Source organism: Streptopelia decaocto (assembly GCF_964273445.1).
Source record: "Streptopelia decaocto genome assembly, chromosome: 10".
In the NCBI taxonomy this organism is placed as follows: domain Eukaryota; kingdom Metazoa; phylum Chordata; class Aves; order Columbiformes; family Columbidae; genus Streptopelia; species Streptopelia decaocto.
Genome location: NC_138665.1, coordinates 6,922,682 through 6,947,066, shown reverse-complemented (window position 1 = coordinate 6,947,066; position 24,385 = coordinate 6,922,682). Strand labels below are relative to the sequence as shown.

Genomic DNA, 24,385 nt, shown 5'->3' with positions numbered 1-24,385 from the left:
ACCGGGACCGCCGGCGCTCGCCTCTCTGGGAACGTGCAGAGGTCCCTAATTTGCTCCCTGACAGCGCTGGTCGTTGTTCAGCACGTCCCATGTCTCCGTTCCAGCACGTTCCCATGTGTTCAGTAGTTATTGGTGACAGCTCAGGGGTGCCACCAGGCCCCTCAGGAGCAATGTGCAGCGTGACATCATGCGGGCAAGGCAGAGGCAGAAACAGGCACAAGATCTCCTGGGGAACCAGCAGCCAAAGCCAGAGGGAGCGGAGGCACCGAGAACCCCCAGTGCCATCAGCTGTCCCCAGCTGTGATCAACAAATGGGCAAAACCTGAGCTGTGGGAGGGAAAAAGAAAATCCTTGACACTGCAGCTGCCCTGAGCAGGACACTGCCTGTGTGCTGAGGGTTAAGAGCGTATTAACCCCTGCTTAAACCCTGTGCACCCCCTGACAGCCTACCTCTGCTTGTGGCCATGGTGCTAAGGCCAGACCCAGGTTCCAGCTCCTGTCCCAGCAGCTTTGACACACCGGGTAAGAGAGGAGCCTCACTGCGCCGCTGCTGCATTACATTTGGTAAGGCAAAGGCTTGCCAGTCAAACAGCAAACACAAAAGTTTAAATCCATGTTTCTTGCCCCGGGGAGAGGCTGGAGATGCCAGCAGCTCCAGCAGCGCTGTTCGTTGCTTTGAGCGAGCGGTGGTCAGCGGAGGATGCACACGTTTGCATGGGGCTGAAGAAACCCACCTGGCTGCTGCCCTTCTGCTTCAGCACTGTTACACAACCGCTGTTATGAAGAAAATTCAATTACAGAAGGTATTTGTAAGCACAAGTGCACCAGTGAACACCGGAGAACTGCGAGCTGTAATGGTCCAGAGGTTACTGGCTGGCCTGGGGTGAGCAGATTGCCTCACGGGGTCTTGCTGCTGTTTAGAGTGACCTAAGCAGAGAAATTTCCAGGAGATGAAAAGCCAAGGCAGTTTAATAGAGTAAAATATCTTAATATTTATTGTGTCTCAGGACAAAAGAGTTCTACTCGATACAGAAAACGAGTTAAAGCAGCATATAATACTGACAATCAAGTCACAGCTGACTCGGTGCAAGGACACCTACCAAGGTAAAGGCACCAGGAGCTACGTCACCAAACCTCGCTACAGCTTACAAAGAATCACTACAGCCTGTACTTTTAAAAGTACAACTATAAAAAAGTATATAAAACTCAGGGATGAGAGAAAGCTTGGCAACAACCCGAGACCTTGCTGAGCCAAGGGCTTCAGGCAGACAGGGCTGTGTTTTAATGGGGCAATAGCCCCATCTCGAGAGCAACTGTGTCTGGAGAGTGAGGGGAAATTGAGGGGTTGCCTGAGCTGAGGGAAAGCATCACTTTCTGAATGAAGGCACTGGAGATGAGCACTGGGAGTCCCATGGGGCTGCCAGCGTAGTCGGCTTCGGCACGGCACTCGAGCGCAGCACCGAGGAAAGAGCCGGGGGCTGCAGCGCCCGGCGGAGCACGTTTGCTGTAACCACCACAGCTACACTAATTATCCCACGCGGTGGCACAGCAGAGTAGTGTTAGGACAAGTCCCTGAGCGCACCAGGACAGCTGCTGCGCTCGTTTCTATGAGCTAGTTGAGAAGATCAGTCAGTTCAAAGGAAGATTTCAGGAAGCAGCATCCAGAGGAAAACTGGAGGTGGTGGCATCCTCCCTGGCTGCAGAGAGCACATCCTGGAATGCACAAGGCAAAGTGTTGAGAGGGCTGCATCTACACACAGCTTAAAATGATGGAGCAGACACAGTCTTGCAGGTCCCCTCTATCCCCACACAGCCCCAAAAGTGGTACCCGCTGCTGTGCTGACCAGGCAGCAGCCCGGGATGCAGAGGCAGCGCACCAAGCTCACATCGCTGGGCAGACATACCTGATCACAGCTACACCATCTCATACTGGTTGTTCGTGATGTACTGAGACAGGCAGCAGGCGAGAATGATGCCAACCAACTGAAAAAGAGAAAACAAGAAAAACACATCAGAGGTAGCCAAAAACAGGTTGCAGTGATTTAGGGGACATGCCTGACAAATTGCTCCAGAACATCAGTTTCATAAATTCCAAAGATGAACAGTGGGATTTATAAACCACAACATGGGCAGCCATGCTCTGCCTCAGTGTAACGGAGAGTGGCTGAAGCGGAGGATCCTGGCAGGCACCAGCCAAACAAGCTCCTCACAAGAAATGTTCCACAGCCCATCCTGTTACATTTTGCTTCATGAAGCATTTAGTGTTTCATGGAAATTTTGGAGATCACACAGACATCAGGAGTGTCACAGCCAATTAAGCAGCCACTAGAGAACAGTAGCCATCTCTCCCTGTTGCAAAGACGGCTGGGAAGCAAGGCTGCTGTTTTCACATCAGCATCTGAAAGACACGCTATTGCTATCACAACGTGGCCTCCTGGCCCCTTACAGACATTTAGGGCCAGATACTGAACGAGTTTGACCTACACCAGTAAAGTTAGAGGTACATTTGTATGATGGGTCCCAGACGGCCACATGACATAGCAAGGCCTGCTTTAAAGGCAATAAAAGCCAGGAACAGGTTAAAATTCCCAAACCTGGCATGAGCCGAGATAATTTCGCAGCCGGGAGCGCGCAGCTCACAGTTTGCGTGTCGGTCACGTCTTGGTGACCTCATGGTGAGCACAGCCGGACTGAGGAGGGGATAGGGGCGAGCAGCTGGGTGCAGTGGAGCCGCTCTGGCTCTCAGGCTCTCCCAGCCGCAACCGAAAGCACTTGGTAGCACAAACTGCAGCCAGGGGCTGTCAGCTCCCGCCTCTCCCCCAGTGCAGCACATCCGGTACCGTAAACACATGGCAACACGCTCATTACAGGAGAAATATCTTGGCAGGGTTGTTTCTCCACATGCTGATGTGGTCAGCCGGTGGTCCTGGCCACCAGCGTGCCGGACCAAGGGGAGGGTGAATTCAAGCCCCTCCAAAGTCAAGGCCAATTGAGCTTCCTCCACAGCTGCTCAGCACCCAACAAGCTCTCACAAACCAGCTAAAAAAGGGTTGGCTGTGCATCCTGCAGGTCCCACTACAGTGCATTGGGAAACCCCACCGTGGCGTCAGCGTGCCCAGCACAGCAGAGCTGGGGGCAGGGGCCTCTCGGTTCCTGCTGGGATAAAGCTGCTGCTGCGGCTCCTGCAGGAAATGTCCTGCAGGATAAAGGAAAGGAGAGGTTGGGGAGCAAGAGGGGGAGGAAGCAATTGCAGGGTAAGGCAGCACGTGGGGTGTGAGCTGCCAGCATAAGCTGTGACCCGCAGGCACTCACAGTGTCCCAGCCACACAGAAGAGATGCCAAAATACCTCCCTGATAAAAAGGAAGGTCAGTGGGTAGGTAAAGGAAAGGCACGATTTGATCCCAGCCAACAGCAAACGCAGGGAGCTTGCCCAGCGCAGCACAGCCTGGGTTTTCTGGAAATCGGTTGTTTCAGACAGGAGCTCTTCTCAAATAACCTGGGCTCAAGGAAACAGAGCTGGTGCTTCAGCCCTGGGTTTAAGAGACTGGAGACTCTACAGTGGTGAGATTAAACCCAAGGAGAATGTGCAGAATAGCTGTTTCTCCCTGGCTGAAACAGGCTGTGCCTTTTGTACACACACTAGACTCACAGAAATTAAATTCCTCTGGAGACACACTAGCTTCACTCTGCACTCCTGTGCCAGCCAGCAAGGGAGAGTTACCTGGAAGCAAGCAATGCCAAAGGAGATGCCAGCCACAACGCTCATTTTTGACTCCATTGTTGACGTTACCAGGAAAAAACAACCCTGCAGAGGAGGAAAAGCAAGCACATGGGTCCAGTGCTTTTCACACTCCCTGAGCACAACCCAGCACCTCTCCAGAGCGCCGGCAGCTGCAGGGAAAGATGCTCCTGTGCAGGCAGCCGAGAGTTTCTGCCTGCCACTGTCCTGCCTGGACTTGGCAAAGTCATTTCCCTGTCAGCGCTGCCAACCAGCCTCCCAGCCCAGCAGCGTTATCAAGGGCAGTGCTGCCCTTGGGCTGCTCCCAACAGGAGCCTTGGGTTGAGCAAGGTGACTCATCAGAGGAACGTTCCTTGCATCACTCGGCCGTCTCTGCTGGATGAGGTCACCTGTGCTTACCAACAGGTCAGGACTCTGCACGGCTGACGAGAGACACCAGCGCTGCCGAAACTAACTTTACTGAGAAATTACCTCCTTATTCACCCTTTGCCCCGAACACACAGCCCTGAGCGCAAATACTTGTGTGTCCAACTGGTCCTGAACCTCCAAGGAAGAGGTGGGGCAGACCTCAGACATGAGGGAAGGCTCATTCCTCCACATCTTCCAACCCCGGGGGATCCCAGGACCACAGGGTGTCTGCAAGGAGAGAGTTCTCCTTCCAAGCCTCCCAGGGAAGGGCAAGCCCTTCTCCACCCACCAGCTCTTTGCTCCCCACCTCCAGGACTGGCAGGAGGGTTTTCTGAGCTTAACTTACATCCACAAACACTTTCAACTTGGCTTTTCTCACGTCCTTCAGATCCTCCTCCGAGCAGTCGTCCTGGCTCTTGCAGCAGCTCCGGGGGATGCCCCTCTGGGTGAAGTACTCAGTCTTCTCCCAGTCCGAGTAGTTCTGCACCCCGCAGCAGTGCAGCTGGAGGGGGAAGCATGTTTGGGGAGCACAGCCACACCAGGGTACTGACCGCCTCAGTCCTACCACTGGTACCACAGCACCCCGCCCTCACCTCTCTAGGAACTGCCCCCATCTCACCAGCATCTCCTCCCAAACTCAAAAGCTTATGGTGCAAAAGGACCCCCAGCACCACGACAGGGATGCTGATACCACACAGGGGTCCCAAGGGACGTCCCCCCAACCACTTGCCAGCCTGCGGCACTCACAGTTCTCTGGATGGTGTCGACGGCCTCGCTGTGCCGATCCGCAGTCACATTGTAGTCCCTCAAGGCCAGGTTGAGGTTACTCTCAAAGCTGGTCTTAATCTGCAAGAGAGAGGTCTCTGCAGCAGTGCTATTCCCTCCCGCACTTTGGGACCCATGGTCCCACATTAGTCACGTCTCAGCGACGGTAGGAATGACTCGGGCCATGGCCACCAGACATTCCCCTGGCCACCCAGGCAATTAAATGCTGTATTAAAGGGCAGGCTGGGCTGCACTGTGGCGGCAGGGGTGCTGTGTGTAATAACAAGGATCTTACACGGTGCCAGCTCCCCCCCAAGCAGGCTGCTCCAGGAGCCCTTGGAGTAGCTTTAGTTACAGGAAATATTGCAAAAGATAGATCAAAGCCAGAAATTAAAGTCCAGGTTTACTTTGCCTGTTCTGGTGGAGAGGCAGCGTGCTCTGCTGGGTGTACGCTGTGCCCAGCCTTGTCCTTATGGGGACCAAGCTACTCTTCAGGCTGTTTTAACCTCATTTTAGCTAAACTAAGCACCACTGCCAGCAGCACCTCTGTGCCTCCAGCAACATCTGCTTGGGTTAAAACCAGCAGAAAACTTGCTCTGCAACATTGGGAGACAGCAGTGGTCGCCCAGACTCACCTCGTGCCTGAAGACGAACCCCACGACGGCAGCCACCAGGACGATGAGGAAGATGAGGGACAGGAGCATGGCGTACTGTGGGCAGAAAGGGTGGGATGGGGTAGATGGGATTGGGTAGGATGGGATAAGATGGGGTGGGATGGGACGGATGGCGTTGGGATGGACAGGACGGGATGGGACACGTCCGGATGGATCAGGACAGGTTGGGACAGGTCAGGAGGGGATGGGACCCCATCCCACCCCATCCGGCGACATTTACCAGCTTGAGCATCCAGGTGCTGCCGCGGCAGGTGGCGAAGCAGCCAAAGGTGCCCAGAAGGACAACGACGGTGCCAGCGCCCACCAGGACGAAGGGGACATTGGTGGCCTTCTCGTCCAGCAGGGAGAAGTAGACGGCCAGACTGACCCTGCCCCAGACGCCCACGGCCAGCAGCACGATACCCGACACCTGGGAGAGAGAAAAGCCGCTGTGGTTCGTGACTGTCGCGACAGGGCGGCGCGCCCGCGACACGTCGTGGGGCCAGGACAGGGCGGGGCGGGGCAGTCGCGGCCCAGCGCTCACCCAGAAGACGAAGGTGTAGGTGAGCAGGACGCTCTTGAGACAGGTGATCACCGGCTTCGTCTGCAGCCGCCGCGACGGGGACGCCATGGCCGACACGGGCCGATCCTGCCGGGACGGGCCCCGCCGCGCCCCCGCCCCGCCCCGCCCGGCCGGAGGAGCCCGAGCGGAGGCGGTGGTTGCCGAATGCTCACGGAAATGGCCGAGTGAGCCCGAAGGCGCATCGCTCCGCCCAGCGAGGGCGCCCCCTGCCTGTTCCGTGTCACTTTCTACCTGCCCGGTGCCACCGTGTGCCTGTTCCGTGTCACCTTCTACCTGCCCAGTGCCACCGCCTGCCTGCTCCTTGCCATCTCCTGCGTGCCCTGTGCCACCCTCTCCCTGCCCCATGCCACCCAGTCGCTGCCCTACTGCCCCAGCAGCTCCACCCCGTCGTGGCCCCCCAGTACCTGTCCAGGAGGTGTCCCCCTGCAGAACAGGGACCGGTAGGGGCAGTCACCCTGTGCCCTGGCACATGGCACAGCCGCCATGCCAGCAAGCGATGGGCATCCTGCCCACCATGGGGCGAGCACTCTGTGCTCTCCTTAGGGACATCTGCAGGCTGCGGGGGGCTGCAGGTTTGCCGGCCAGCGTTCCCCACACCCTTCCTTCATCAGCCCAGGCAGCATCAGCCCCGCAGTGGCCTCCCAGCAGCCCTCTCCTGCTCAGGACAGCTGTGTTATTAATTAGGGTGCTTACCGGCCTGGCTGCCACATAATTAGTGTATTCAGGCAGCATGTTTCCCCTCCACCCCCACCCCACCCCGAGCCAACTCTCCTACCTGTCCATGCCAGGTTCATCCCTTGTCTCTCCTCACCCGTGCAGTCCTGTGCTCCAGAGCCAAAATCCCGGGTGGCTCCAGCTCCTCTGTCCACTCCCACCCGACCCCGTGGGACGTGGGGTGGCAAGTCCTAACGAATGTGCTTTATTACCTCGGCCTCGTAGGGACTGAAGTTCAGCTGGAAAACAGCTGGAAGCACTTGCCTCTGGATGAGTTTCGGAGCCCGCCGTCTGCAGCGAGGTCTCTCCCTCCCTCCTGGCGGGAGGTGGGAAAAGGGTCCTGGTTCCTGCAGTTTTGTCCTCGGCTCCTCAGGACCCCCATTCCTGGAGCCCGGCGGGGCTGGCAAAGGCTCGGCTCAGCTCTCTCCTGTGTCGAAACCAGCTCCTGGATCTTCTGCTTGCAAAGAAAAAAATCTCATAACCTTTTAAAGCCTCGGAGAAGCAGGAGGTGCATTGGAAAACGGGTGATCCTTGGATTTATTATTTTTGACAATCTCATCACTTTGGGCCTGACTCACGGCTTTTGAATGTTGGGGACGGGCAGCCGAAGGGAAGAGTAGGTTTGCTCAGCACAGGCAACAAGGACAGGCAGGACAGTCAGGCAACAGAGGGGGTTGCTGTCCTGTTTCCAGCCCCCTCTCCATCGTCGCTGGGGTTCGCGGCTGCCCCCGGACCCGGTACGGCAGGCGGGCTGGCCGGCCCCCAGCCCCCCCAGCCCCCGGCATGGCGCAGGAGGCGGCCCCCGTCCTGCTGGTTGTCCTCACCAGGCTGGTGTCATCCACGTGGCATGAAGGTGAGAGCTGGGGTTGTATGGGCACAGCGGGGCTCCCCGGGGATGGCAGCCGGCAGGGTCCTGCTCCAAACGGGGGGCTCACAGCAGGGAGAGAGGGAAGGGGGGGTGCCCTGGTACAGCAGTGCTGGGGAGAGCATCAGTGCCTATGGGGTATGGGGTGCCTGTGGGGTTGCACTGTGGGGTACAGGGAAGAGCGGAGGGGGGTGCTGGGAGGCATCCAGAGAGAAGCGGAAAACCAGCCTCTCCATCACGCCACTGCCTGCGGGAGCACAGCTTTCCCGCTGATTCCCTGCTCTCACAGGGGCCATCAGCCGGCAGATGTTTGCCTGGACAGAACGCTCACATCCAAATCGCCTTGCAGCCGAGCAGCCAGGTCAAGGATCAAAAGCCTTTACCCTGTTTGGGGGTGTTTTCCCATTCCTTTCTCCTGTCCCTGGCCCCTGGTCCCACTGCCAGCACAGCCAGCTGGGGATGCTCCTACCCGGCACAGGCAAAGCTGCAAGCTAGCCCTAGGTGAGAAGAAAGGGCAGCGCCTGCAATTGCAATTAAATGGCACATCTACCTGTGGGGACAGAGCATACCCCATCCCCACTGTCCCAGCAGGGGCTCAGCAGCCCCTCTGAGAAGCATTCCTTGCTCTCTGGCACATCCCCACTGCCAGCCTCATGTGTGCCAGCCCTGGGCTCGTCCTGGGACGCTCTGCTCCTCAAGGCATCCATGGCAGCATGGGAAGGGCATCAGAATGAAAAGCTTTGTGGAAACGAGTGGGTGACTTAACAGAGCTTGTGGGAAGCGCTGGGGAGCTGCTCTGTAGTAAAGTTCACGTTGGAAAGATTTGTAATGCAGTTTCCTCCCATGACGGCAGGGCTGCTGTTTGGATCAGCCTCGGTGGATATCCCCTTCCCAAAATGGGTAGCAGGGGGAAGTGAGATGAGTGCAGCCATGGTGGGTCTGCTGCTTCACCCGAGGTCCCCTCCTGGGCTGAGCCTCCCCACCATACCAGAGTGGGGACCGTGGTGGGGTGGGCTGGAAGCGAGGAGGGGGCAGCGCTGGCGGGGGCTGGCGGAAACACGGCGGAAACATGAGCTCAGTGCTGGGGAATGCCGCGGCCGGCTGAGACGCCGCCGTGCCGAGGGGCCGACGGGAAGGATGCCAGCCCTCTCCCCCTGCTCGGCTCCCTCCCTGCCTGCTGCTCCCATGGGGACATGGTGCGGGACAGAAGGTGGCCTGCAAGAATGGTGCAGTTATGTCCTCCCCTGTCCGTGGGGTCAGGGGCCCCTCTGTACAGTATAAATGGCATGGGGCCAGCGGCTCCAGCCAAGTCCCTCCAGCAGCTTCATCCTTCCCTGGTGTGTGAGGGGCTGCATCCCCCCCCAGCCCCTCTTGGCCAGGGGGCTCCACTGGGATGGGCAGGAGAAAGCAGCTTCTTCCTTCCCTCAGAACGCTGATGGCAGGGTCAGCGCCACAGGGACAGTGGAAGAACTTCTCAGCAGCACGAAGCCAGGGGTCAGTGCCAGCCCACTGCGCCAGCCCTCATTTCCTTCCGTAGCCACGGCTGCTCCTGCCACTGTTTAGTCTGCGGGCCGGTGCCAGCACACATCTTGTCGCAGGGGACTGGGCTCGCTGTCTTCCCAGCTTAACCCTTGAGGGCAGCCCCAAGACCAGCAGGACAGAGTCTGCTGGGGGGTATGAACGCTCACTGGGGCGTCATGGGATGTTTTGAGGTTGGAGGATGCAGCTGCCCAGGAAGACATGGTCACCTGGATGCTGCTGCTGCCATGAACCATCACACAGCCCCCTTGTCTACCTCCTCCTCCCTAGGGTCTGGCTATTACACAGCTGAGAGCCATGCCAATGAAGTGTACGTGGAAGAAGGCCCTCCCGATCCTGCCCTGGACTATCGCCGAGGTAACAGCACCTGAGCCTATCCCTCAGGTCCTCATGGGGAAACTGAGGCATGGCAGAGCTAGGCAACCCCCTCGCCTTCCTTCTCTCCCCCAGTGCCCCAGTGGTGTGCCATGCTCAACATCCACCGCGGAGAGGCCACCTGCTACTCGCCCCGGGGGGGCTCCTACCGCAGCAGCCTGGGGACGCGCTGCGAGCTGAGCTGCACCCGCGGGTACCGGCTGGTGGGTCCCAGCACCGTCCAGTGCCTGCCCAGCCGCCACTGGTCCGGGATGGCGTACTGCCGACGTGAGTGTGCCCTGCCATCGGCTCACCAGCATCCCCATGGGCACCTGCGGCAGCCGGGCCTGGGCACTCTGCCCACTAGCATGGCTGGGAAGCCGCTTCCCTCCCCTCTTTGCTCTCTCCATCCCAGAAATACGGTGCCACGTGCTGCCCGCAGTGCTGCGGGGCACCTACGTGTGCTCGGCCGGCGTGCAGATGGATTCCCGCTGTGACTACACCTGCCTGCCTGGCTACCAGCTGGAGGGTGACCGGAGCCGCATCTGCATGGAGGACGGGCGCTGGAGTGGGAGCAAGCCAATCTGTGTAGGTAAATTCTCACCCTACTGTCCTCCCAGCCCCACACTGCTGGGGCACGCAAGGGCCTGGGGTGCCTACAGGTATCACCCCTACATCTGACCTAACCGTTGCCAGGTGCCGGCTCCTGCACCCCTTGTCCCTGCTGCTCCCTGAGGTGCTGTTAGTCCCGAAGCAGGGGCTGGCACTGGCTGGTCTGGGATTGGGTCACTCTGTGCTGGCATTCGGGGTGCCCAGGCTGTGCACAGCATCCCTGGGGTCACTGAGCACAAGGGATGGTGCCCAGCTCTGGTAGCCCAGCCCCAGCCCCCACGGGTTCCCCCACTCCCTCTCCTCCCTATGCACAGATTTGGAGCCTCCCAAGATCCGCTGCCCGGAGTCCCGGGAGCGGATAGCTGAGCCCGGCAAGCTGACCGCCACCGTCTACTGGGACGCCCCCCGCGTGAAGGACTCTGCCGATGGCATCATCAAGAGGTGAGGATGGAGGCACTGCTGGCATGGCTGGCAAGGGCAGGAGGCCAGGCTGGGTGCTCCCTCCCAGGGCCCTGATGGAGAAACCCGTGTTCTGGGTGCAGGGTGATGCTGCGGGGCCCAGAGCCCGGCTCCGAATTGCCCGAAGGAGAGCATGTGATCCGCTACACCGCCTATGACCAGGCGTACAACCGAGCCAGCTGCAAGTTCAGCGTCCGTGTCCAAGGTGAAGCAGGATCCCTTGGGGCTGCGGGCTGCCCCCTCCCAGCTCCAGGCTCTGCACCCCACAGCTGGGGCTGTGCCCCATCACCCCCAGCCCTCACCCTGCCTCCCCTTTTGCAGTGAGGCGCTGCCCCGTCCTGAAGCCTCCGCAGAACGGCTACATCTCCTGCACCTCCGACGGCAACAACTATGGTGCAACCTGCGAGTACCTGTGCGATGGGGGCTACGAGCGCCAGGGCACCTCCCTGCGTGTCTGTCAGTCCACCCAGCAGTGGACGGGCTCCCAGCCCCTCTGTGCACGTAAGTGGCGTGGGGCAGTGGGGGACCTGCTCACAGGGATGCCCAGTGCTCAGAGTGGATGCTGCCCAGTAGGGCAAAGGGGTGGAGAAGTGGTGATTGGGGCAGGGGGGGGAAATGGCATCTCCCCACACGCTGGCCTCTTGCCCCAGCCATGCAGATCAACACAGCTGTGAACTCAGCCGCCAGCCTGCTGGACCAGTTCAACGAGAAACGCCGCCTCCTTGTCATCTCAGCTCCCGACCCCTCTAACCGCTACTACAAGATGCAGATCTCCATGTTGCAGGTGAGGAAACGGTCCCACTGCCCCCACCGCCCCCCTTCCCACATCACCACCCCCAGCACCCTCTCACCATGCCCCCTCTCCACAGCAAGCTGCCTGTGGGCTGGACTTACGTCACGTCACCACCGTGGAGCTGGTGGGGCAGCCCCCGCATGAGGTGGGACGCATCCGAGAGCACCAGCTGTCTCTCAGCATCATCGAGGAACTCAGGTAGAGTGGATGGGGGTCTGTCCTGAAGAGCCAAGTGCCTGTGTGAGGGGACAAGGGGATGAGGACACCTCTAGCAAAGCAGGAGGCTGCAGCTGGGTTCATGGACAGCCCCTTCCTGCTGCATCAGAGGGGCTTGTGCCCCAAATAAAGCATCACCAGGCCCTGAGGAAGAGCTCACAGCTGAGGAAGAGATGGGAGCCACCATCCCGGAGGAGCCGAGCATGGCTGCGTGGGGTGGGCAGGCTTAGCTGCCCCAGCCCTGACCAGCAGCTCTCCTTTACACCCCCAGGCAGTTCCTGCACCTTACCCGCTCCCACTTCAACGCAGTGCTGCTGGACAAGGCGGGCATCGATCGTGAGCGCTACATCTCCCCCGTCAGCCCTGATGAGCTCTTCGTCTTCATCGACACCTACCTGCTGAGCGAGCGGGAGGCGGAACGGCGGGCGCAGAGCGGGGACCCCTGCGAGTGAGGCAGCGCCAGGGAGAACCCCCTCCTCCACCGCCACCAGCCTCGGGGGACAGACACCTTCCTTTCTGCTTATCTAGTCGCCCACTGTAGAGGAAGACCAGGGTGCTGAGGACCTCCAGGGGAAGGGGAACCCCTCTCCAGCTGCTCTGGCACAGAAAGGTGAACAGGGACCGGGACCAGGTGCCAGCAGCATCCACACTGCCCAGCAGCCAGGAGCAGCCTCCAGCTGTTGCGTGGGATGGCTCAAGCCCAGCTGGGACCACGGCAGGAGATGCCAGAGCCCCTGTGCTCAAACCCCAGAGCAGGGGGAGAGAAGAGACGCCAATACTGGGCTGCCAGAGCAGGGGAGAGCAGGCAGGACAGGCAGAGAACAGCACAACAGCCTCTCATGCAGTAGCTTCACCCTCCCTGTGACCATCCACACCCTGTGCACAACCTGAACCTGATCCCCGTGACCTGGGGTCAGCTCTGCCGGGCCGGCACTGCTGGAGCTGCCAGGAAACCTTTAGTAAAAGTGAATTGCCCCACGCTTAGCAAAGCCAGTAGTATCCATCCCCCCCATCCCTTGCTTCCCCTTCCACCAGCCACAGGGCAACCCTTCCTGGGAACTATTTCGACAGTAGAGTAACTTGAAATAAATAAATTTGTACAGAAGTCATCACAGAGAGCGAGCCCTGGGAAACCAATCCTTCCTGGGGGCCACTACCCCCAGCCCCCCCGTCTGACCCCACAGTGCTCCATCCCGGCCCCACAGCCAGGGCTGGGGCTGGGCTGTGCAGGGGTGCCCCATCCTGGAGCTGGCAGCATCCTGGGGCAGGAGGGTGGAAAAGGCGAGGAGGGAGCAGACTGTGAAACAGAGGGGGTGGGAAGAAGAAGAATGGAAAGAAGAAGAAAAGAAAGAAGAAAAAAAAAAAGAAAACACCACATTTCACGGCGTTTTGCCTAGAGGGGAAAAAGGGAGGGTCCACAAGAACTCTAGTTCAGCCTGAAATTTGGTGCAAAGGCAAAGACAAAAGGAAAACCTTTAAACAAACCAAGGGCAAGAAGGCTTTCTGCCCAAGCCTGTTTAGAGGAGGTTATGTTTATTAACGTATAAGCAAAAAAAATAACCAGGTTTGGCAGCCCTGCCAGGCTGTGCAGCTCTCGAGCAGCGGTGCCAGCCCTCATCTGAATCCCGGTGCCAGTGCCGCAGCCTATGGCCTCATCTTGGCCATGGTGGAGCGGAGCTGGAGCGTCCCCTCGGCCCAGGAGCCTGGGTACTGGCGCATCTTCTGCCACAGGTTCAGCTCTTCGCCCGTGGAGTCCATCCAGTCCACAGCCTGCCCGTTGCTCATGCCTGGGAGAAAAGATGGATGTGGGCACAAGTCAGTGCCGGAGCTGCCTCCTGCCCACGAGTGAGGCAGCCCTGAGCAAGGCTGCTTGTCCCCAGGGTTTTATAGGACCCCAGGGCTCCTCACCATTGCCCACCCCCAGACGGACACCCCCGAGGAAGTCGTTGCTGGACAGTGGCTCCCGATCCCAAACCGTCAGCTCCAGGCAGATGTGCTGCAGATCCTCGGGGTTGATGCCGTTGTAAACAAAAGTGTGGTTGTAATGAGGGTTCAGGGTCTTCTTCACCACGGGCGTCTTCCTCTTGGAGGCTTTGGTTTTGTGTGGCAGGAGGTAGCTGGGGAGGCGTCCCCTTTGGTTAGCAGCAAATGTGCAACTGCCTTCTGGCCCAGGGATTGGGGCACCCCAGGACCTGGTCTGGAGGCCATCTTCTCTAACATGGCCCAAGAAGAGCTCTTCCCCAGCTCCTGAAAAGCCACTCAGCAGACTGCAAGCAGTCTAAGGAGGGGAGAGGACAAGGACCGGCTGCCTGGTGGCTTAGTGACCTCTGGGAAGATGATCTGACAGCAGCTGGATCCCTGCCATGCACACAGCTTCCCAGCACGACTGCTCAACAAAGCAAAACCCAGGAGCGCATTTGCTACCAGGAGCATCTTGGCTCTGGGCAGATGGAGACTTTCAGGGTACCAAAGCAGGCAGCGGGTGGCAGATAGCAGAGAGACCCTTCCCTGTCCCAGGTCCTTGTGGCAGCTTTGGGAAGTGCCCTGGGATGCAGCCAGGGAGGACAGTGCCTTCACTGCCCCCCACACCAGAACCCACACTCACCCTTTGACAAAGCTGTCTGATGTCCCCCCAGATTTAGCAGCCGTGAGGTTCTTGGCTTCTTTGATCCAGACCTGGAGCTCACCGCCTTCCCCTGTTTTGCCTGGGAAAAACCCAACACAGCAAGAATTAATCAACCTTAATTTTCACCACCACTGATTTCTAGGAAAGTCCTGCTGAACAGCCTTCATGGCAGAAGCAGGCACAGATCCGCAGCTTGTATCACCTCCTGCCTCCTCCTCTCCTGGCCCTGCCTGCTGAGGTGAAGGCAGACAATTGCTTCATGCAAGGCCCAATGGTCTGGCATTGTGCAGCCCCAGAATAGCACTGGGACTACTGGGCCAGCCGAGGACAGCCAGGTCTGCCCTGAGCCACAGCAGCCTTGCAGGTGCTGCAGAGAAGAAGGCTGCAGTGGCACCCCCAGACTCATCTCGCCTGGCCACGAGCAGGTCCTGCAGCCTATACAGAGATCCTGGAGCTTCATTACTCACCCTTTCTGTCATTCCCAGCCCCAGGATGCTTGGAAGATGGGATGTACTTCATGGAGACAACCAGCTCTCCCTTGTACTGGTGGAGACCAGCAGCATCTGTCCCGATCTGCAAAGAGGCAAGACTTCTCAAAAAGTGCTGGAGAAGCCAAAGCAGACATGGTGATGGACTCTTCTGCATGCATCACCTCCCCAGGCTGGGCCAAAGGCTTCTCCTAGAGGTGGTTTAGCTGGCACAAATGCCTGCAGACCCTCCCCAGCATTACCAGCTCAAACTCAGATCAGTTCCTTTGGCTACTGCTACTTTGGCTCAATCACTCCCCTTAGGAAACTCTATTGAGGACTTTCCACAAGCTGCTCGAACCCCAGCAACATGGAGGGCTAAGCCCACAGTACAAGTTAATCTAAAGAACCAGAATTAATCCCAGCAGCAGCAACTGCTGCTGCCATCGAGCTGCATGAAGGCCCTCGCTGCCCATCCCTGCAGCCCGCAGCACGATGTCACAGCCAATTTCCCTCACTTTTTGCCCTGTTTCTCCAATTCCTCCTGGCCAGGGCAGGGAGCTGGGAAGAGCTGTGCTCTCGGAGCAATCAAGCAAGCAGAATGAAAATCCCTGATGTGGCAGAGACAAGTCCTGCAGCATCACGTAGTGGACTTACTGAGGAGGAGGAGAGAAGCTAGGCTCAAGGCAGAAGATCTGCCCTTTTTTACTAGAGCAGTACTGCTGTCTGCTTCCAGGGTCTTCATTTCTCCAAAGACTTGATTTAGCACAAGCCTTTTGGCAGCTCTCTGACCAGGTCTCTGTACCCCTCTGCCCACAGAGGGCCACCCCCCGGCAGGGCTGGGTAAGGGAGGACTGGGGTGGCCAGGCCAGCACCTTGCCATGCAGGGGCAGAAACTCCTCCAGCTGGCTCTCGAAGTTCCAGGCATCCAGCGGGACCTCCACCTCCCCCAGGAACGTGTTACGGCCAAAGCGATCATGGTGCCAGACCGAGAACTGCAGCGTCCTCGCAAGTAGGAGGGACTTGTTAATCTCGTACTGGGAAGAGAGAAAAAAAAACCCAGCGGTGAGCAAGCAGCACCAGGCAGGGGACAGGCTTTGTATACACCGTATACACCATCAGCCACAGCTCTCAGACAGGAGAGGAGACAGGTTTGAGGAGCGAGGGTTGCACGCAGGAGGCTGTTCATCCTCCTTCCAAACCCCGCTGAAACCTCAGAGCCCTGGGGCTGTGGTACAGGAGCCCAGGCTCTCTGGGCAAGTGCTCCTCAGAGCCCATGTAGAGCCAGGACCAGGACTCATGGCACCCAGCCATCCCACCTCAAGTGAAGTTCTGCCAGCCCACCAAGCCTCAGGTGGTCAGAGCACAAGACCTCAGCAAACCCAGGGCTGAGGGAGCCCGGAAACCAAACGACAGCTCCCAATTCCCTCCTGTCCAGAGAGCACCTGGCCTCAGCAACGCACTGCCAGGCTGGGGGACAGAGCCAGCCCTTCCCACCACCCGGTGGTGGCCACAGCAGGGACCGTGATGGGCAGCGCCAAGTGCTTCTGCCCTGGAGCCCAGAACTGCCTTATCTGAGCCTCTGCAGCCCTGCTGCCCTTCCTCCCATTGCTGTAACCTGTCTGCAATGGCCCAGGAGCCTCTTCCGTGGAAAACAATGCCCAGAGGAAGCAGAAGGCCACCGCTCTGGGTGCCACAGGAATGTAGGCTGAGACACACAGATTCACATCTGCAGCTGTGCCTCTACCATGGCACCTGGGGCTTGACACCACAGCCCCATCTGAGCAGTGACCCAGCCTGGCAGTGGCTTTTTCCAGCTTTCAGCGCACTGTGTCTGGACATGGAGCCTCTGCAGAGCCCCCACCCCGGGGCTTGGAGCCCATCCATCCCCTGCTTTGTTCCAGCAGCATCCCCTGGGCCAAGTGCATGCCAGGCACCAGACCGTCCTCACTCACCTTCAGCAGCTCATTGTACTGGGGGTTGATGGTGTTGCGTTTGATGGTCGTCTTGCGTTTCCCTTGTCGGGATTTGTCGGGCAGGAGGTAGGTCTTCACATACCTGCAGGGAGCATTTCACCAGGGCCTCCCCACAACTAACTCCCCATCACCCCCCTCGCCCCCCAGGACAACCCCAGACCTCCTGCCTTGCCAAGACCCATCTCTACTCACAGCTCCCATCTCTGGTGTGCACCCCACAACCCAGCTGAGCACCACCAGCGATGCCACTGGCCACCCAACCCCAGTTCTCACGGGTTGGAGCGCTTCTTGCCCTCGTCCCCATAGGCCAGCTGGCGACACTCCTTCACATGAATGAACAAGGTCTGTGTCTTCTGCTCGTAGCTCAGGGAGAAGGAGATTCCCCCGGTGACCGCAACGTTGCCGAAGTCACCGGCCTCGCTGTAGATGCTGACCATGCTCCCCAGTGTGCCCTGGAAGACACAGCAGGGCTGAGCCAGGGCAGCATCGCTTGGTGGGTCCCTCTTCATCTGCAGCAAGGGTACTCCCCATGCCTCCTCTGCTACCTCCCCAGCCCGTCTCTCACCCCTCCATGGCTGGGGATGACTGCCAAGCTCCCTGGAAGACAGCTGGGTCTCCACATTTCAATGTGTTTTAACACAAGGAAGCCCCCTCACCACAAAATCTTGCCCCCATGCCCCAGGAGCTGCCCACTCTGCCTCCCTCCCACCCAACCTGTCGGCACTGCCCTTCTCCACCATGTCTTCCCACAGCAGAGCAGAGCACGGCCACGCTGCAGGGACCCACCGAGGAGGTGCCGCTGCGCATGCTGCCCCGGGCCACCCTCTGGCGATGGATCTCCACCAGGTTATCGATGTCCTCCTCCTCCTCCTCCTAACAAGAAGAGACTCATCAACTGCCTGCGTGGGGAGCACCAGGGCATGGCCAGCCAGGCAGCTCCGCCACCTTGCAGCTGGCTCCACAGCACACCAAGGGTCTCACCAGCTCTATGTTGAGGCCAGGGACTGACTTGCTCCGGTCCCCCAAAGAGCCACCTTCCCCTACAAAGTCCTCCAGGCGCAGGTCGATCACTGACTTGGTGTAGTCTGCACGAGAGGTGGTGAGGCAGGAGGCAGCAGCGTGGTGCAGGACCGGCAGAGCCCTGCTGCTCCCTCAAGCAAGAGGCTGCACCAGCCTCTCCCACCTGCACCGAAAACCCAGGGACAAGCAGCTGCCCCCCCTCCACCAGGCTGGCACCCAAGTCCCTCCTGCACCCAAGCAGCTCTCACCCGCAGGCCTCACCACCCGCCGGGGATTCTTCTTGAATATGGTTCCATGCTCATCCACCAAGGTGCTGCTGCAGGTCCCCACGGCAGCATCCTGGGGAGGAAGGGTCCCTTCAGAGCAGCGCAGGGCTGGGCACCCCACGCGACTCCCAGCCCCACGCCCCAGGCCAGGGCTGAGCCTGCCGGAGCAGCAGCACGCACTCGTCCAGCGGAGAGCGCGGTTTTGGAGCGGAGAGGGAGGGTCAGGCTGGAAGCAGCAGGTCCTGCTGGTGCAGCAACCTGTTTTCCATCTCTGGGAGGGGCAGCTCTCTCCAGGGAGTTTCTCCTGTAGAGGACACAGAAAGGTCTGTCCCAGGCCAAGAGCACAGCTGGGAAGCACCATCTCCCCACAAGCTCCTTGGAAACACACAATATCTGCAGAGCACCCCAGCCTGGGAGGCAGAGGACCTGCCTGTGCACAGCCAAGTTTTAGCCCAGCCAGAGGAGCCAGCTCCCCCTCACTAGGCAAGGAAGCTGAACAGAGTAAAACACACTTCACACAAAGGTCCTCATCCTCTGCCAGGCCAGCCTTGCCACACACAACCTGCCCAGGTCCCCCCAAAAGGAGCCCCTCACCTGCCCCCCACACCACCAGGACTAGGTCTGTAGCCATCCAGACTCATGTTTTCCATGGACTCTGTGTCGCTTTTGCCATCTGGAGGGTCTGAGACATCCGGAAACAAACTGCAGACAAACAAAACCACAGGTATGTCCTGTTTGGCGAGAAGGCCGGTCTGAGAGAAATCTGCTGCACCACCAATGATCCAAACAGGGCTGCAGCGTCCCTCCTGTCCCTGCGGTAGATGGGTGCCCAGAGCTGGAGTGGTAGCAGGGACCCTCACCTGCGCCCCTCCTGGGGTGCTAGCGGGCTCTGCTGCTGGGCTGCGGAGGAGCTTTTGGGCTCACCGAGCTGGGCTTTCTGGAGGAGGGTTTGTCCCACAGTCTCCCTTTTGCTGGCTGGAAGGAGAGAGGCACCAGGAGGACCACATGTGGTCCCAGCCAGCTCCACACTGGGCAGAGGAGCACCAGGGAAAGCCGGAGCATCCCAGGGGACTGGGCTGCGGGAGAAGGTGTCGCTGTGGCATCCTTACCTGCCGACCTGTGCCGCAGGGACAGCCGCACCATGTCGCTGCCCAGGCGGTTGGCAAAGCGGTTGACCCTCTGGTCATAGAACCAGTCACCCGTTGTCTTCTTCAGCTCGCTGCAGGGCAGGGGGGCAGTGGGGGACAGTGAGGGGCAACAGGGGGCTGCTCACTGTGCCCTACTGCCACAGCCAAGGAGAGCACAGGCTCCGTGGGCAAGCTTGGCAAGTAGCTCAGCAGGGACGATGCACTAGGTAGAAAACAGGCCCAGCTACATCCCCAAACACAAGAGCGAGATGGGCTTTGCGGAGCAGGGAAGGTCGAGAGTGAGGAAACCTGGGGTGCCTGAAACACAGGCTGCGTGAGGGCCAAGGGGGTATGCCAGAGTTAAGGAGGAAAAAGAGTAGGGAGGGCATGAAGGAGACCAAGTGTGCAGCAGAAGCCAGTTCTCCATCACCCAGCCACGAGTACCCACCCTGGGAACTGACAGCTGCCCTGTGCTGGAGAAGACCAGCTGGGCCAAGAAAGGCTGGCCATGAAGCATTAAGCTGGAGTGACCAGGAGGAAGAAGAGAACAGGAAGGGTGTGCAGAGTCCCTGCCACTTGTCCCTGGGTACTCACGCCTCCTTGGTGCAGACTTTGCAGCGCCAGGAGCCGTTGGGACTGTAGGAACGGCAGTCCCGACACACCAAGTGGTTGCAGCCCCGGCAGGTGTTGGCCTTGGGGCTGACACGACCCAGACTCTGCTGGCAGCGGGCACACGTCCGCTCACTGTAGCGCTGGCTGCCTCGCTTGGCTCCCTTGCGCCGGATCTCCAGCAGCTCATTCTTCAGGCGCCTGCTCGGACGCCAAAACCAGGAGCCGTCAGAACCGCCCCAGCCCCATCACCCGCACCAGCCGCTTCTGGAGCCAAGCAGGGAAACCAGCAAGCACCCTGCCTGGCCCAGCCACATCCTCACCTGATTCGCCTTTCCTCTGCTTTGCGGAGCTCCTCATCACGCTGCAGGACCTGTAGGATCAAATCCTTCTCCGCATCCGACAAGAAGGACAGATCCACAGCCTCTGACATCGCTCTGCCGGGATTGCTCACCCTCGCCAGAAGTAGTGGGACGTGTCCGTGCTGGGAACAAACCAGCCGCTCAGCACAGCAGCCGCATCGCGGGCTCGCAGCCCCACCTCAGCCCACGTCTGCTGTGTGCCCCATGCCTGCACCCCGAGGCAGGACACGCTGCCACCCCCCAGCCCGCATCACTGCGCCCAACACACTCTGGGCGCAGCCGGTGCCCCGGGCGCCCGCACCCAGCCCGCCCCGCCGCCTCCGCGGCCCTGCCCTGGGCACGGCGCTGCTGCGGGCTGGGCTGCCGGCCGCCTGCCAGCCCCGCTGACCTCACCGGCTCCGTGGGACCGCGGCCGGCGCCCAGCACCCCCGGGGCAGAAGGAGCTGCCCCAGGCTGCTGCACCCACAAACGCACCCCGGGCTCGGAAAGCTGCTCTTCCCCACGCAGAGCAGCCGGGGTGGGGACGCGCACCCGGAGCAGCAGCGAGAGCAGGATCCGGTCCGGAGGCGCTGACAACTCGACCCCGAGCGGCCGCGGCAGCTCCAGCCCCGGCGGAGGAGGGCAGAGCCGCGCTCCCGGAGCTCCGGAGCCCGCCCGGCGCCCCCCGCTCCCTGCCCGAGGTGGCGGCACCGGCGAGCCGGGAGACGGATGGCGGCTGGAAGCGGCCGCTGCCGACCCCGGCGGGAGGGACTTTCCCGTCCCCGCAGCCGCGCCCCGGCGCCGCCCAGGGACGAGGCGGGAGCGGGCCGGACCCCAGGCTCTTCAGTACCGGCGGGGTCCAGCGCCGGCCCCAAGACTCCCCGACCCCCCCCGTCTCGGGCCGTCCGGTACCTGCAGCGGCTCCGGCCGGCGCCTCCCGGCAGCGGCGGCGGGAGGGACAGAGCGGGGGCGGTGCCGCCTTCTTAAAGAGGCCGCGCCCGCTGCACCTGCGGCACCGACGGGAGGCCGTGCCCGCCCCGTGTCCGGAGCTCCCGGCACCGTGGGGACGGTTCCGCACCTCCAGAGCTGTGGCCGCAGCCCCGCGGGCTGCTCTCCCCCCGGCAGGGCTGGGCACAACCCAGCTGGGTACCCGGAGCTGGGCGTCCTGCCCCGGCTGCTCCCCCGCAGCCCTGTCTGGGAAGGCAGCTCCTCCCAAAGAGCACACACAAGCCGGCACAAAGTCTACAGCCACTCGACCGGCTGCGGCGTCCTCCCGGGGTCCCCAGGACAGTGCGGGGTGAGGGAACACGACCCAAGCAGCATGGCCATAACGTCCTCCCCCCAAGGCTCCAGCCTCTGCCCTTGTCCTTCGTGGGCAGAGATAGAGCCAGCATGAGCCCGAGGTCAGGCAAATACCCCCCTGGCGTGATGCTGGGGTCAAGCCTGGGGCCCTTCTAGGAACCCACTAACCAGTCTCAGAACCTACATGCAAAATGCTTTTCGTTTTTACATTGACAAGAAATATCAGTTGTCTGTGTTACACTGGCAGGCCATGAAGTCTTCAACTCCAGTGCAGTTGGCTGTAAATTAAAACAAAGCAAATATTTGTTTAATGCAATTCCATCAGAAATTCAAGTTTCATATGACGTACTTTGCTGACGGTAGTAGATCTTCATTTCCACTGACTTGTACCTTCAAAATTCTGAAATTATTTAAGAAATGAAGGTTTACCTGGTTAAATTACTGAGATTTCATGCCCATCTTCCAGTTAGCCAGTAAATTGTACAGCTTGTATTATTATGATTTCTATCACATCATTTAAGTGTGATTGTATCTGAATTCCACTAGGTGTCACCTCTGGGTTGCTGGCAAAGGCTAAAAATCATGAAACCCATTTGAGATTCAAACCCTCTAAGAAAACCTTTTTGTGTGTTTTGCATTGGGATTGTTCCTTATTTTGGTCTACAATAGGATTTGTTTTGCGTTAATGTCAGCTCTCCTCCATCCCTTTTACTGTGTGAACTGAGCTGTAAATTACACGGCAGAAGTCAAGCGCTTACAGCATTTCACAGGCATACAGCTGCCTAAAAATTACCTCCTCATCAGCAGCCATAATTAGACAGCAAAAGGCACCATGGTTGGCACTCAAGCCTGTCATTCTTTGCTGTTTCTCTCCTGTGCGGGACTCGGACTGAATGCTGTACTCATCATCCACACAGTGAGCCACCAGCTGACCCAGATTCTGGTGCAAAGCCGCTGAAGTCTGTGATTTATGGAGATGAACCTGAAATCTTGACCTGTGGTGTACAAGCAGACAAGCAACGGCAAGACACCACTGGAGACGTGGAGAGAGAAAATCAAGACCCGGACTGTGCATTGCAAGGTCAAGCACTACTATGGTACTCAGAAAAACCTAAACCAGCCAACACAGCTGAGTAGAATTTTGCATAACTTTTCACATTTAGAATAAACCCAAAAAGAAGTAGCAGAGCTCTCGGAGCAGATCCACTGCGCCCACCCAGCAGCTGAGAGGAAGAAAGCAGTGTCAGAGCAGCGGTGCTGTTATTGTTTTGCTCTTTTAAGAGGGGTTTTACACCATGAACTGGTGGATTAGCAAACTCATGACCACTGCATTATTAGCTAGAGAAACGATGCTATGAGCAGCCTCTATCTCAACAAAAGATGGAAACCTCCTTCCTCCTCGCTGCCCACGACAATCTGATCCAACATGTCCTGTTAACCTGAGATGGACTTCTTCATTTGGCAGGAGCTGAGTGCTTATGAAAACATGCCAAATGCACTTATATTAACAGCAAAAGGTAAACTTTAACCTTTACCTTTCAAAGGATAAATAACGATCTGTAAAAATCAATGCCTGGCAAATCCCTGAAATAATTCTGCTTTGGCTGAAAACCCAACAGTACTTCATTTTACAGCAGACAATAAGCCAGACTCTCAGCGCTGCCAGCAGACTGCTTTACCAGAGATACTAGAAACATTGATGTTAGGACTGCTACAAATAAAGCCTAAAATGTTACCAACACTTACACCCTTGATAGCCTCAGTTTAGACCTTTAACCTGATCCCAGCAAGGAATTTCCTTCAGTTGTTTTAGTAAAAACAACATCCTACAGCCCATCAACGAAAGAGCACAGAACTTATTGCACCTTCTACGATTTTACGACCTGGATTAATGATGTTCCCACTCAGAACCCGCAAATGCACCTTCCTTTCACTGCTTTCGAGGCACTGAGGGAACTTCCATTTCCCTCTCCTTTCTCTTCTCCACCTTACTAGTATGTACTGATACTCTCATTTTTTTACAACACAAAATAGATTTGCCCACGAGACTTTAAAAAATAAAGAAGTTTCTTTAAATAAAAAAAATTAAGTGTAAAACCAGGATTTTCCAACTTTCAGATTTCCTTCTCCTTAGCATTTCAGTTTGGTTTGTAACTGTTGCTCAGGTCTAAAAGAAGAGCCCATCAATACCATTGTAATATAAATAATGTGATAACTTCCAGGATGTTTTCAATTACGGTCTTTCTTGACTGCAGCTCACCATCAGCACTTATCTGAGCTTTGCCTCTTAGAATCCTGCAATTTAAAATAAAAACTACACACAATGCTACTTTTAAAAAAGCACAGACTTTGTAAGAGCCCACTTTCTTTTTATATTTAAAATACATTTTCTGTTTATGAATGCAATTCAGAAACACTGCAAACTTTCACCGCAAGGTAACTATACAGATGCATTAAAAAAATCCTCACAAGGTTTCCTAAGTTATTCAAGCATCACAATGATAATCTGCCATTAAAACAGCCACAGTACTTACTCGCACAATTTTTCTTCTTTTAAGGCGTTACGCTGTGAGTTACACCACGTATTAAATTATTTATGACTCTTGGATTGGCAAATTACTTTACCTGGAAGATTATCATGGAGCCATACTGAGGGAAATATATTTGCTATCTGCCTCGTTCTTTTAACAATATATGTCATTCCTCCAGTGTGGATAAAAGCCGCCTTTATTCCAAGTTCAGAGCTACAGCAATCTTCAGAAGAAATTACCAAGAAAAGAAAATGGAAGCGCTTGTCAACATTTAAGACACATAAACAACTGAATGCTGAGCATTAACATGTCCTGGATGTTACTTTGTTGATTTCTTCCAGGAATGCACTTTTCAGTACTTCGGGGGTGAAGTTTTTTCCCCATTAGTGAAACAGGTGTGACTTAGTCATGTTTGCCAA

The 24,385-nt window shown here is 57.8% G+C and overlaps 3 protein-coding genes across 6 annotated transcripts; 1 reads left to right on the top strand and 2 right to left on the bottom strand.

Moving 5' to 3' along the window:
* Positions 1–967: 967 nt before the first annotated feature.
* Positions 968–6,317, bottom strand: TSPAN6 (tetraspanin 6). Of its 2 annotated transcripts, XM_082061830.1 has the most exons (8): positions 6,111–6,287; positions 5,808–5,996; positions 5,549–5,623; positions 4,896–4,994; positions 4,495–4,650; positions 3,723–3,806; positions 1,905–1,983; positions 968–1,713 (listed from the first exon to the last, which is right to left on the bottom strand). In XM_082061830.1, the coding sequence occupies exons 1-7, from the start codon at positions 6,195–6,197 to the stop codon at positions 1,915–1,917; spliced, it is 759 nt and encodes a 252-aa protein (XP_081917956.1). In that variant the 5' UTR covers positions 6,198–6,287; the 3' UTR covers positions 968–1,713; positions 1,905–1,914. The 2 variants fall into 2 exon arrangements, with proteins under 2 accessions (XP_081917956.1, XP_081917957.1); XM_082061831.1 differs by lacking the exon at positions 3,723–3,806 and having other exon boundaries at positions 6,111–6,317.
* A 625-nt stretch (positions 6,318–6,942) lies between these two features.
* SRPX2 (sushi repeat containing protein X-linked 2) lies at positions 6,943–12,810 on the top strand. Its single transcript, XM_082061698.1, has 10 exons — positions 6,943–7,716; positions 9,538–9,624; positions 9,718–9,909; positions 10,037–10,213; positions 10,548–10,674; positions 10,776–10,897; positions 11,014–11,193; positions 11,343–11,476; positions 11,562–11,683; positions 11,973–12,810. The coding sequence occupies exons 1-10, from the start codon at positions 7,647–7,649 to the stop codon at positions 12,151–12,153; spliced, it is 1,392 nt and encodes a 463-aa protein (XP_081917824.1). The 5' UTR covers positions 6,943–7,646; the 3' UTR covers positions 12,154–12,810.
* Positions 12,811–13,171: 361 nt separating this feature from the next.
* On the bottom strand, positions 13,172–21,071 carry SYTL4 (synaptotagmin like 4). Of its 3 annotated transcripts, none has more exons than XM_082061688.1 (17): positions 21,046–21,071; positions 20,116–20,276; positions 19,778–19,993; positions 19,166–19,275; positions 18,917–19,031; positions 18,651–18,758; positions 18,237–18,360; positions 18,039–18,129; positions 17,752–17,855; positions 17,557–17,643; positions 17,044–17,222; positions 16,750–16,852; positions 15,670–15,831; positions 14,795–14,900; positions 14,307–14,406; positions 13,610–13,818; positions 13,172–13,488 (listed from the first exon to the last, which is right to left on the bottom strand). In XM_082061688.1, the coding sequence occupies exons 2-17, from the start codon at positions 20,223–20,225 to the stop codon at positions 13,346–13,348; spliced, it is 2,067 nt and encodes a 688-aa protein (XP_081917814.1). In that variant the 5' UTR covers positions 20,226–20,276; positions 21,046–21,071; the 3' UTR covers positions 13,172–13,345. The 3 variants fall into 3 exon arrangements, with proteins under 3 accessions (XP_081917814.1, XP_081917813.1, XP_081917815.1); XM_082061687.1 differs by lacking the exon at positions 21,046–21,071 and adding an exon at positions 20,629–21,014; XM_082061689.1 differs by lacking the exon at positions 21,046–21,071 and adding an exon at positions 20,686–21,014.
* Positions 21,072–24,385: the final 3,314 nt, after the last annotated feature.

Bases quoted from the DNA above. Each gene is read 5' to 3' on its own strand.
- SYTL4 (XM_082061688.1), bottom strand. From the start codon at position 20,225: ATGTCAGAGGCTGTGGATCTGTCCTTCTTGTCGGATGCGGAGAAGGAT. The intron at 19,032-19,165 runs GTAAGGATGCCA...CTCTCCTTCCAG, and splicing joins CCTGCGGCACAGGTCGGCAG to CCAGCAAAAGGGAGACTGTG. The intron at 17,644-17,751 runs GTGAGACCCTTG...TCTTCTTGTTAG, and splicing joins CTGGCCTCAACATAGAGCTG to GAGGAGGAGGAGGAGGACAT.
- TSPAN6 (XM_082061830.1), bottom strand. From the start codon at position 6,197: ATGGCGTCCCCGTCGCGGCGGCTGCAGACGAAGCCGGTGATCACCTGT. The intron at 4,995-5,548 runs GTGAGTCTGGGC...TCTCTCTTGCAG, and splicing joins GGTTCGTCTTCAGGCACGAG to ATTAAGACCAGCTTTGAGAG. The intron at 1,984-3,722 runs GTAACTCTCCCT...TCTCTTTTTCAG, and splicing joins TTGGCATTGCTTGCTTCCAG to TTGGTTGGCATCATTCTCGC.
- SRPX2 (XM_082061698.1), top strand. From the start codon at position 7,647: ATGGCGCAGGAGGCGGCCCCCGTCCTGCTGGTTGTCCTCACCAGGCTG. The intron at 10,675-10,775 runs GTGAGGATGGAG...TTCTGGGTGCAG, and splicing joins GCCGATGGCATCATCAAGAG to GGTGATGCTGCGGGGCCCAG. The intron at 11,477-11,561 runs GTGAGGAAACGG...CCCTCTCCACAG, and splicing joins TGCAGATCTCCATGTTGCAG to CAAGCTGCCTGTGGGCTGGA.